Here is a 12,831-nt window from a genome sequence, read left to right on the forward strand (position 1 = left end):
CAATGTTGCAGTTACATAGAGAGCTCTCCGAGTCACTGCAAGGCAACCCTTCTCAATTTACTTACTTGCGTCATCTCTCTGATTGACATGATGCTGTCCAAAGCTTTCTGTAACCTTTCATAATTTTTCTTCTGCAAACAATAAACAATTCGCTCTTACAATAGATAAATGCCCCATTTCACTCTCTTTTCAGTGTATCCACATATTCAACCATAAAAAGCAAAAAAAGAAAGAAAAAAAGATCAGATAAATTAAAAGAAATAAAGATGTTATAGTGCAAAGATGGGTAACATTTAGCAACCATGATTTCATTCTTTTATCCCATCACTTACTGTATGTGTTTATGGTACACGACAAAGGTTTTGAGCTTTAAATTTCAAAAAAGATTACATTCGAGAAGGAAAAGTGATATTCACTTGAAACACCCGCTCCCTACGGGAACAGCAACGGAGAAGGGGAGGAGGGGAGGGGAACTTTAAGTTGGAGATGGCAATCCCATGAAAACATATGCTTCAAAGCATTCTCCCACATCTATGATGACTATCATTTTCATTAAACTAGAACACAAAGAATTATCGTGTTTTAGAATGATTTGTACAACCTCCGGGAGTTTGATTTTTTTTTTTTTTTAGCGAAAACAAAGTTTTCCAGTTGTTCCATCCAGCGGTGCAGGAGTAGCAGTTATGATAATTCACCACTTATTGTGATAATTCTGCACATTTCAATGAAAGCAATAACAAGGAACTGATACTATTGGTCCCCACTTTTCGGGCGGTACTAGGAATAGATCTGTCTAATATGAAAGCTAAATCTTGAATGGTTTTTGAAAGATTGCATGCGCAAGCCAAGCTACTGAGATGGTTGCTATGGCAACATGATTCAGTCAATCACAGCTGTGATCTAATCAGGTTGTAACAATGTCATGAGAGGCCTTAGGCCTGGGTGTTGGTCCATGGCCCGATGCAACTGGAATGATCCCAGGTATATAACCACAGTGTATTATATTGTTGAGGGCTGGGGTCCGGTGGCGAGAATGACCACTAGGTGGGGGAGGTTACGTCGTCTCCCACCAGACTCCCTGGAATTGTAGGCCATCGCTCCGGATAATTCTGTGAGAGCCGCGGGTCACTGAACCGACTGTGGAATGTCAATATATCGACCGCGTGGCGTAGGGTCTTTTTGTCTGGAACCAATTTACCTAAGTAACCACGCGGTCTCGGCTACCAGGGATCCACGCCCTCGGCACGTCTTGCCCGAACCGGATTACTCTACCGACTACCAGCTGCCAACTACCTTTCCAGCTCGGAAGCAGTCGAGCGGGCCTGCCAAGAACGTACCGGCTCGGATGAGCAGATTATCGGGTATAAAGACCCGGCTAAAACTCAGATCCGAACCATGCTGGACCAATGAAAGAAAAGACAGAAACGAACTGGGAACATTTCTAATAATGGTTTATTTACAACAAGAAGAACACAGAGCAAGCTTATCATGGATAGACACAGTAATATTTACAATGATGGAATAAACACTTAAACAGTTCTACTTAGAGACGGCGCCACACATGGACACACACACACACACACACACACACACACACACACACACACACACACACACACACACACACACACACACACACACACACACACACACACACACACACACACACACACACACACACACAGACACACACACACACACACAGACACACACACACACACACGAAAATAAAACCCAGGTGTTTTATTGAACCCTCGCAGCCAGGGAGAGAGACGAGCTGGGGGTCGCAGTTCACTTGGGAACCTGCACATTGGTGGGAGGGGTGCTCCGCGGTGCGGCACCTGCCAATGGTCGTGCGGCTCTGCCCACAGTCACACGCGTGGGGCTCGTGTCCGTGGAGGAACCCGAGCGGAGCAGTCGGAGTCCCAGGGCGGAGATCACGGTAGCGGACGGGACCCAGCAAAACTCCAACGAATGCCAGCAAAATGCAGGACTTCACTCGAACGCCCCAGACTCCAGCTCAGAACGCACAACGCACGCCAACCAACTCGCCTTTGAGGATCGGTCGTATTTTTATGAACCTCCCCTGTACGGGGCAGGGGCTCTGTGAAGCAGACGTCACTGTGAGCCCTGATTGGACAGACCTCTACGGATCCGCCGTTTCTGGGCGGGGTCTCGGCCAGACCGGGAAAACCCCGCCCCCTTCAGGCGTGTCTGGATCCGTCAAGAAAGAGTTGGAGCATTGAAAAGTTCTTCGAGCAAGAGTTACAATGTTGAAAAGGAACGTTTGTGGAAGCGGCAAGGAACGGCTGCAAGATCTTGCCTTGGCAAGTCAGGGTGCGAGTAGACAGCGGATGGGTCGTGGATCGTGATGGGGGATGGGATGGTTGTTGGATGTAAAGATTTAATAACCGACCTAAAAAAACATCGCAACGCACACCTTTGATTCTCCCACCAGACAAAAGGAAGGGACCTGTCTTCACATGTACTTAACGGAATAACTGACTTTTGGGACATCTGTATGTTTTAATGCAAATGGTTTCCAGATCCGTAACAATATTTTGCACGTAAGCTGTACGCATGGTTTTGCTTCATGCATGTACATCGGGTTATTACCTCCGCCACCGAAGGTGAAGGAGGTTATGTTTTCACCCCTGTCTGTTTGTTTGTTACTTGCAAAATCGAAGATTTTTCAAGTATATTGGTCAGTCGATTTTGTTATTCTGTCTGTTTGTCTGTCTCTCTGTCAATCGCCTGCAGGTCACATTTTAAAAACGATCTTCACGAAACTTCACCCAGTTGTAGAGGTAGTCTCAACTGAGAAGCTTATTGATTTTGAGGTCCGATTTCTAAAATCCTCATTTTTCATCTGATTGACTTGAAATTTGAACAGGATTTGCCTAGTCCATCACTGAAATGGGAAACCAACTACGGTACTTTTGAGATCAAAAGGTCAAAGGTCAACTCAAGGTCAAACTTCTAAAATAATCAAATTTCATCTGAAAAATCGTTAATATTTATCTGATTAACCTGAAAATTAAGCAGCAAATTGCATAGTGCATCACTGAATTTGGAAACCAACTATTTTGAAGGTCAAAAAGATAAAGGTCACTCAAGGTCCAACTTCTAAAATCATCAATTTCAATCTGACAAAAAAAATCAATTTTCATCCGAATAACCTGAGCTTTGATTACGATTGTAAATTTTAATCTTAATGAAATGGACAATTTGATGTATCCATGGCAACCTTTGGAGAGGGGGATGGATTTTGCAAGTATCGTGCTCTGCACGATGTCTTATTCTTGTTAATTGCCGGAATCCTTCGGATTTCGGCAATTATGTTGGTTGGTTGTGTGTGTCATTCTGTGTGTCTGTTTGTTTGTTTGTGTGCTTGTTTACCCTGTAACACACTGTTTCAGTGATCATGACCAAACTGGGTACAGACATCGGCCATGGTCCAACTTAGACACTTGTTGTTTTTGGTGAATCTCGGTCAAAGGTCAAGGTCAAGGTCACTGAAAAAAACGAAATTCTTATTTTCACAATAACGTCCGCTAAAATGGTCGTATCGACTTCAAACCAAATCCAAAATGTGCATCTTCTAATACTGCATCCAACCATATGTCTGATTGGGGTGTCACACCAACACCCTTCTTAGCGGTCGGGGGTCGAATGTCAGGGGGGTCGGGACAAAAATTTCAAATTGCGATAAAAACGTAATTTCGATCCTGATTGACTTCGAATTTGGCATGTGGTATCTTGGAATGAGTGTCCTATTATATGCCAAAAAATGATGAAATTTGGTTCAGCCACTTCCGGTTACCATGGCAACAAAGTTCCCTAATGATAAACAAATGCAAATTTTCAGATTTTTAAAAAGGTTTGACAGTGTCCACAATTGTGCAGATTTGTTCACCAATATTTGCACCCATGTAGGCAATGGCATTGGTTACTGATGTGTTAAGTTTGGTTGACCTTCAATCAAGGTCAATGTCAAGGTCGACTATAAACTCTGAATCGTTTTTTTTTTTGTAATAACGTACTCAAAAATGGTCGTATCGACTTCAAACCAAATCCAAAATGTGCATCTTCCAATACTGCATCCAACCATATGTCTGAATGGGGTGTCACACCAACACCCTTCTTAGCGGTCGGGGGTCGAATGTCAGGGGGGTCGGGACAAAAATTTCAAATTGCGATAAAAACGTAATTTCGATCCTGATTGACTTCGAATTTGGCATGTGGTATCTTGGTATGAGTGTCCTATTATATGCCAAAAAATGATGAAATTTGGTTCAGCCACTTCCGGTTACCATGGCAACAAAGTTCCCTAATAATAAACAAATGCAAATTTTCAGATTTTTAAAAAGGTTTGACAGTGTCCACAATTGTGCAGATTTGTTCACCAATATTTGCACCCATGTAGGCAATGGCACTGGTTACTGATGTGTTAAGTTTGGTTGACCTTCAATCAAGGTCAATGTCAAGGTCGACTATAAACTCTGAATCGTTTTTTTTTTTGTAATAACGCACTCAAAAATGGTCGTATCGACTTCAAACTAGGCTTAAAATGTTCATAATTCATATCTCTAATTATGATTTTACACATTTGCATGTGTAAAATGCATAGCTTGTCACTATTTGAAGTTACAAGGTCAAGGCAAATCTGGTGACCTTGAAAGATCAAACTCCAGGTTTTTCTTTTTTCAGAGATCATGGAGATATGACGAAGTTATTCCGGCAATTCCTTGCTTAACGAGCAATTTAATTTGTTTGTTTGTTTGTGAAGAAAATGTCTCAAAAAGTTGTGGACGGATTTGGACGAATTTTTTTGTGGGCAGATTGGGTATGTAACAAGGAAGAAATGATTCGATTTTGGTGAAGATCTGAATCAGGATCAGGATCTGAGAATTTCTTCAAGTTATTCTTCACCATTGAGTGATAGAGCTAAAACGACATGCAGCAGGATATCTAAAAAAGTTGTACATGGATTCGGACGAAACTTGGTGGGCAGGTTGTGTATGTAACGCATAAGAATTGATTCGATTTTGGTGAAGATCTGGATCTGGATCCGAGAATTTTATTAATGATTCTTCACAATTGAGTGATCGGGCTAAAACTATATATAGCACGATATTTCAAAGAGTTATAGATGGATTTGGATGAAACTTGGTGGATGGGCTGATGAGGTGACAAGAACAAGCTCATTATATTTTATCTCAGGTCCGAATCCAGATCCAGCCCATCAGTGGGATACAAATCATAAACCAATCAGCCTGTAGGAGGTTTGTGCTCGACCCAGTGCCCTTCTCGTTTTTAATGTGAAATAGGCAAAGCCAAGAAATGAAAGGAACACAGTGGGTGAGAGCGGTTCTTCTTCTTCATTGTGCTTCCGGTATCGGCTAAAGCATGCATTAAAGCAAGCTATATTTTTAATCTCCGGTTTGTTGTCCTATTTGTCTTCATTGGTTTCTAGTCTACAAAAGATATCAGTGAATGAAAAAAAATTTACCTTTAATTTTTCTGAATGCACCTAAACACGATGGGTTGGAGTTTCTTCTTCTTTTTAATTTTGGTTCCAGTTTCAACTCGAGCTTGCGTTAAACGCAAAAAAAATTGTATCTCTCGAACATTCATTGGGACAGGTAGAGGATATGTATTGCAAAGCAATTCTCACACTTGTTACATCAAACTTTCCCTGATTCAATGACCTTACATTCCATGTTCCAATTTTGTGACTGTTTGACCTCAGCAACTGTATTTCCTTGCAGGTTTGATTCAGTTGCATTATAATGGCCAGTCCTACTCATCAAAAATATTTGTCTCTTCCCCAGTAGCCAGTTGGCTGCTTTCAAACCTGGGGGAGGCTCATCATCATCATCCGGCAACACAACTTTATCTCTTAGATTTCTCATCATGATTGTTTTCTTGGCGTGTCCAAAAGTGGTTTGCCATTGCCTTCTTTCAGGGCAGTGTCTATACTAGACGGGTGATCCTCGCCATTGTTCTCCATAAATTAATCCTCTGCCTAGCATCATGTCCATGCAGGTATTACTGGCAATATGTGCCAGCTACCTGCATGGCTTTCCACAACCTGCTACCATTGCTTGACGTAACCCTGACGGGCAGGCTAAAATGGGGTAGTACACCTTCCTCAAGTGTGGCCCATGGATTAACGAATGCAAAGGCCACCTCCTTTTAAAAGGATTGCTGCCTTTACACCATTAATCCCTTAGCCATTGGTTTCAAAACCTGAACCACAAAGCAGTGGCAGATTTGTATTCAGTTTCCATGTCTTCGATGAGCTGCTTACCAAGGATAATGAACCTCATCTGCTCAAAAGCAGCTGCTTTTAAGGCGCCAGCGAACCGCCTTTCACCTCTACCTCCGTTAGTGAAAACAATTGTGCCACGAGAAGGCTGGTGCGAGGCAACACTGTTTGAGATGCTGAGCCAATGGAGTATTTTTTTTACACCTTGAGAGCTTATCTTCAATGTCACTCCACAGCATAAGAGTCCATGAGGATCAGGTAAATGCCATATAACTGTTTCACATGCATGCACTGTACATGCACTTATGCCTTTGATTATTCATGACCTTAACTTAGCTGATCACAACAATCTTCTTGATCCTGTAAAAACGTCTAAATAATCCGATCTTGATCCAGTAACCCAAATTATGTGATAATATGTACATCTTCCAACAGTCCAACACTGCTCCAAAAAGAAAAAAAAAAATTGTGAAAGAGGTGCGGTGGAAAATTTCTTTTAAAATATTAGCTTGATGGCTTTTTGTTCGGCTGTGGTCCAATTAAGCCTAATGATTGATTTAACTTCAGATATAAAGGATTTTATCCCATATAATAAATATATGAGTGAAAGCTCGATGATGACTCATTTAAAAGCTCATTAGAAACATGATTATTACATTCATTTTATGAGCATATATCTGTGTTTGGTATTAATTATACCCATGTATGAGTATTAATTGATTTTATTGAAGCTTGTGTGATTGCAAATATGAGCCCCATGGACATGCACATACGGTCCATGGGGGCATAATTGATATAACTCTGTACTCTTATTGCAACTTAAACTAATAGCTAACCAAATGGTTATGCAGGGTGAAAGTGGGGTTTTAGATGAATAAAATTGTCATAAACACACTCATCCATTGCTTGCTAAACAAGTTGGAATGTTTGGCTGATAAACTCTCGGCTGATAAATTCACAGCTGCAAAGCTCAGGGGAGTTGGGGTTGTGTGCCAATACATATATCCCTATCATGTCAAACGTTATACCATGGGTCCCGTCTCGCAATGTTCCGTTGTCGTTACCCCTCCTTATTCCTATAGTATACTGTGTTAAGTCATCAGATACTGCACACACCTGTGCATTATCAGAACACCCAACCATTTTTACCTTGACGCTGGAATGTTTCTTAGTTTGTGAAACCTCTTAACGAGCTATTAAGATGTCAGTAGGTTTCATTAACAAGTACTGTTTTTGTCCAATCCATGCCCCCTCTTTCCTCCTTTATATGCAAATAAGTTTGCTATAAAAAAGCCAGGCTTGTCAGACAAGACTGAGAGGAGGAGGTACACGGGGACTCATCTTGGTGTTTCCCTGTGTATTTGTTTCTTCCCGTGTACACGAATAAATGATTCAACTTTCACTGCGACTGGAGTTACTGAAGTGACACTCGACTCTGCTGGAGGTTCTAGTAATTCCACCACATAGGTATTTGCTTCTTTCTTTCTGTCTTCTACCGCCTCATCTCCGGCCTTGCCCCCTGCTCTGTCTGTAATCTGTCCCCCCCCCTATATTTCCGCAGGGTACTCAAGGTCCGCCAAGAACACCCTTCTGGTGAAACTGCCAAAATCAAGAATCACTGCTCACCTTCACTCTTTCATTCCTCTTTTTTCCCCATCTCTGGAACAAAATCCCACACTCTCTTCAATCCCACTCCTCCCTCCAGGTCTTCAAAACACCTGTTTACCACCATCTCATATCTTCCATCCAAAATCTTGATCTTTTCTACCCCCATTAATCCACCCCAAACCCACCTCCTCCAAATTCCATGTTTTCCTTCCTGAAAGTCCCTGTAGTACCATCTTGTTTACCCTGTGTAACCCGCCACATCCCTCTCCCTTCCACAGATAGAACGTCTTTGTTCCCCACTATTTTATGCTTCCCTCTCCCACCCTTGTTGTCTCCTGCCTTGTTATATGTTCTGTGTTTTAGCTCTTACACGAGCCTCAACATAGTATATATATATACCTTTAAGTGATATGTGTGTACAGTATTTGAAGGTATCCTTCATGTTGTTTCATGTCACACTTACAAGCCTGCTGGCTGCACATTTTCTCTTTGAAGCTTGTTTTAATTTGCAGATGAAGGTTCATAGGGGGAAATTTGGCAAGACTGCTGCTACAAAAACAAGCTTGCATACTTTTTCATAAAACAAGTCATTATATTTTGTAAACCTATGGATAGCTGTCATCTGGCTTACTGATTGCACTACTGCAAGTAATAGTTTTGTTATTTCTAACAAGTCCAACTAAATATGCAAAAGCAAAAGTGATTTCTTCCTTTTTCCACCAACCTTGGGGTTGAAAGCCAGTGACTTGTGATCATTGGGATCAACAACTGAAGGGTATGGATCAAAGATGATGCTCTTGCGAGGTGACTCCAATGCGGAGCGGCACATGGCAAGCAACAAGTCTACCACCTGATGGAGAGAGAGAAAGAGAAAGAGAAAGAGAAATGTATTAATTATGGCAAAGTGCTTGATGTGGACATAATTGTTTTTTTGTTTGTTTTTTTGTATACATCGTCGAGGCTTGTATGAGAGCTAACACACAACGCACAGCAAGGGAGGCATGAGACAAGAGGGGTGGGAGAGAGAAGGATAAAACAGTGGGTAACAGAGACATAAGGAGATCTGTGGAAGGGAGAGGGATGGGGAGGGAACACGGGGAATACAAGATGGACACTACAGGGTGAATTACAATAAAGGTGAAAGAAAAGGTTGGCAGATTTTCAGATGAAAATCTCTTCATTGTACAAGCAAAGTTGGTGACATATATGCACTCGCGGCCACAAGCTGGGCGTCATGCTTTTCCAAGCAATTACCGACACGGCTTCACTCCCAGTCTCTCTTAACAACGCCAAAAATTATGCAGGAGGCTGAAATCTAGTTTATTATCACAACACAGTGGTTGGTTTAACCTTTGGATTTTGGGCCAAGGAAAAAAAAGTTTCAAAATCACAAGGCAAACATAACTCAACACTTCATCATCTTGAGGCAATAGAAAGGGGCATTCGAAAAGTTCTCTGAATGAGATAAAAGAGTGAAACATGCAGCAATGTTCTTCATTTTTCAATATACATGTGAAAAATTATTCACAGCAGAAAATTAAAAATAAGAGCAAACTAATAATTGTATCAAGTACCATTCCACCGATTTAGCACCAAACAAGATAGAGTAGATTTGCTCTCCAGTGATGCTTCATCTGTAACCCACAGACTGCCTCGGCCTTAATACAATCTCTGGCTACGGGCTCCATTTTATTCCCTTCATAACAGTCTTCCATTTACATGCCAGTCGTGAAAAGGAGCAAGAAAGAATACGGAGGTCATCATCATTGATGGTCTGCCCAATAAAGAATTTGTAATCAGCATGCCCAAAATCACCATGGTCAATTGTGATCATGTACATCACGGCCTGTTACGCCCATGCACTAAGCCTCCATTCCCTGGATATTAAGTGAATAAGATTTTCTGGCAAGCCGGTTGTGCATTTTTTGAATGAGCATGAGCAGTTTGTCCACGAGTGTGTGTGGTGTTGCTGTTCGTGAGCTTGCATCACAAAATTTTCCACATTTAAATCCATAATTGAGAATCCAATAAAACAGCAGAATTAAGCATCATGCTTATATATGCACATTAATCAACTTGCCATAACTTGCGGCATGCTCAAACTGTCCTTTGTGTAAGAGTCAATGAGATAACAGAGGAATTCTGGAGATTCAGGAGAATTGCACAGGGAATGGGACAAGAAGAAGAAACCAAATATTTGCTGGCAGCCTATAGCATATAAAGTGGGGAGGACAAAGAGTGGAGTGCCGACCCCCCCCCCCCTCCCCCGACAGACTTTTGGCCTAGCAAGTACACTGAACAGAGCAGGATGCAACAGGCCAAAAGGAACAGCAAAGAGAAGAGGAGAACCACTAACAGCAGACCTGAATGCCAAGGCAGAGGGAGACTTTGACAAACAATGGGTGTGGGGAGGAATGGGGTGAGGGGGGGTGGGGGCAGGAAGAAACATGGGGGTGGAAAAGATGGATACAGAAGGAAACTCTCAGGAGGAAAAAGTGTAAATTTGGAAGGACGAGGGATTGGGTGGGGGTTAACTAGGTTAGAAAATATCATGGTTTTGGATTGGGGAATGAATTCAGATAGTGGTGAACAGCTGTCTTGAAGACCTGGACGGAAGAATGAGATCAAAGAGAATGTGGAAGTTGGTTCCACAGGCAGAAAAAAAGAGGAATGAAATAGTGAAGGTGAGCAGTCATGCTCAATTTAGGTAGTTTCATCAGAAGATGGTTTGATAGTGAAGCATGTGTGCCTGCAGAAACATTGGGGAAGGGGGGGGGGTGGGGAGAGAGAAGGAGCAGAAAGGTGGGGGTAGAAGACAGAGACAGCTGACATGTCTGCAATGGCGAAGTGACAGAGCCTCAGACTGAGCTTCATTATGGGAGATTCCAATAATTCTGAAGGACATAGTTTCTACAGTGTCAAGCTGAGCAAGATGTGAGGCAGGGGAGCAAGCCAAAAGGGGAGAGCAGTTCTCCATAAAGCTGTGGATGAAGCTCTTGTAGGTGGATAGGAGTTCAGGTGTGCCAAGGAAGGAGTTTTTATGATGGAGGATGCCCAGTCAGCAGCTGGTATTGGAGGCCAACTTTGAAACATGATTTCCCTGAGAAAGATCATGGCTGACAGTGAGACTCCAGAGTTTGAATGACTGAACTTCCTCAAGAGGATCGTAAAGAAAGTAGGTGGGGAGTGGTGGGTGGAGTTTGCCAGACAGACCTTTTGGAGAGAGATGGTGATAGTGTGAGATTTGTCAGGATTGAAAGACATATTCTAAGTGAATAAGGAAATAATGTTCTTAAATGTTGAAGTCTTAATAAACATATAATTTTGTGATGACAACCACTACTTAATGTTGAAAAAAAAAATCCCTTTGTCATGTGTCATCCAAAGTGAAGACTGTTTCAGTATTTGGTCAATATAAAAAAATCCAACAAATTACACAGGCACATCTCCATTTCAATGACATGACATATCAAACAGAAAATGAAGCATGCACCACAGTGTAGTCGTGGACTGTGTGCACGCAACAACGATCTTGGAGGGTGTCTGAACAAGTCATCCACCAAATAAATTGCAACAGAGTAGTTTGGCAGATTTATTCCAGAAGAAGCAAAGCAACGGTGAGCTCAGATCTTAAGATTTATGAACAGAGAGTTTTTTTTGTTGTGCAAGTTTTATCAAGATATAGATGAAAGCTATTGTGGGATTTTCACTTTAACACTAGCAGGCACACATGTGCAGTTAGGTCCCAACTTAAAACAAGCTCAAATGAGCTAAGATCCTCGTCTTCTTCATGATGACGTCATAAAAACGAATATGACGTCATTGTGATGTATCAGGTTTGCGATGAATTATCTGTGCTAATGCCCGGCTTGATTCTCGCAAACAAAATTCAAACAGCTTGCCTAGTTTCAGAGATAATGGTATAGGCGATTTCCATTTGCGGCGATATTATGACGTCAACTTTTTTTCTAGGAAGAATTTCCAAAATCGGAGATGGTTACTGCCTGCGCGTGGGCTTTCTGCATATACATGGCAAGTTTCACGAAGATCCGATGAAAACTCTGGGTTGTGAAACAGAAAATGTCAAAAAAATAGGAATGACGTCATAAAAAATTGATATGACGTCATAGTGATGTATCATATGCGCGGTAATTCATCTCTGCTAATGCCATGTTCGATTCCCGCAAACAGAATTCAAAAAGCTTGCCTAGTTTCGGAGATAATTTTTTAGGCGATTTCCATTAGTGGAGATATTTTGATGTCATAACTTTTTTTTCTAGGAGGCATTTTCAAAATTGGAGATGGTTACTGTCTGCGCAGGGTATTTTATATATATATATATATATATATATATATATATATATATATATATATATATATATATATATATATATGCCAGGTTTCAGGAAGTTTTGATGAAAACTGTAGGCTGTGAAACAAAAAAGTCCACAAGAAGAAGATGAAGAACAACAACGTGAGTAAGACTTAGAGATCCTCCACGAGGATCTAACAAAGCTATATAACAATATGCTTATTCATCCGTCTGTCATCCGTCTGTGTGTAACATATCATTCCATTTCACCCATCGATTCGACGGTTCGCCTGATGCCACCCACAATTTCAACCTGAAAAAAAATCATACGGCCACCATGTTGGTGCTAACTGCTATGTGAAGCCAAAGACATCTTCAGAGCTGTCATATTCACAATCACCATGCCCTCCCTATAAGTTTTCCCTTTTGTGTAAAATGACCAAAGTGACAGTTAAAAGGATGTTTGAGCTGATAGGCATCACAGGCCTTGTCAAGATAGGCCTCAGTGATCAAGGCAGCAGTCTGTTGTCCATACAACACCCAAATAACTATGTGGCATTCTCTCAAGCAGGGATTTTACAACGGACGTTAAGCAAGAGGTCGAAGGCTTAGAGTGGGGAATGGATTGATGCCTTAGCAT

At 41.6% G+C, this 12,831-nt stretch overlaps 1 protein-coding gene across 9 annotated transcripts in view; it reads right to left on the minus strand.

Annotated features, from left to right (window-relative positions):
* LOC147015379 (protein mono-ADP-ribosyltransferase PARP6-like) overlaps positions 1-12,831 on the minus strand; it is a 110,987-nt gene that overhangs the window by 36,730 nt on the left and 61,426 nt on the right. For 8 of the 9 annotated variants that reach the window (XR_015050316.1, XR_015050315.1, XM_085850058.1 and 5 more), the window contains 2 exons: positions 8,604-8,729; positions 66-131 (listed from right to left, as the gene is read on the minus strand). Coding sequence is in view for 7 of the 9 variants with exons in the window: in XM_085850058.1 (XP_085706184.1) it covers positions 66-131; positions 8,604-8,729 (192 nt within the window). In the remaining 2 variants the exon portion in view is untranslated. The remainder of the gene's footprint in view (positions 1-65; positions 132-8,603; positions 8,730-12,831) is intronic. The other variant, XM_085850057.1, reaches the window with a different exon arrangement.

The sequence above is a fragment of the Eptatretus burgeri genome, chromosome 12 (assembly GCF_056783735.1).
Source record: "Eptatretus burgeri isolate ZD-2024b chromosome 12, Ebu_testis_v1, whole genome shotgun sequence".
Lineage (NCBI taxonomy): Eukaryota > Metazoa > Chordata > Myxini > Myxiniformes > Myxinidae > Eptatretus > Eptatretus burgeri.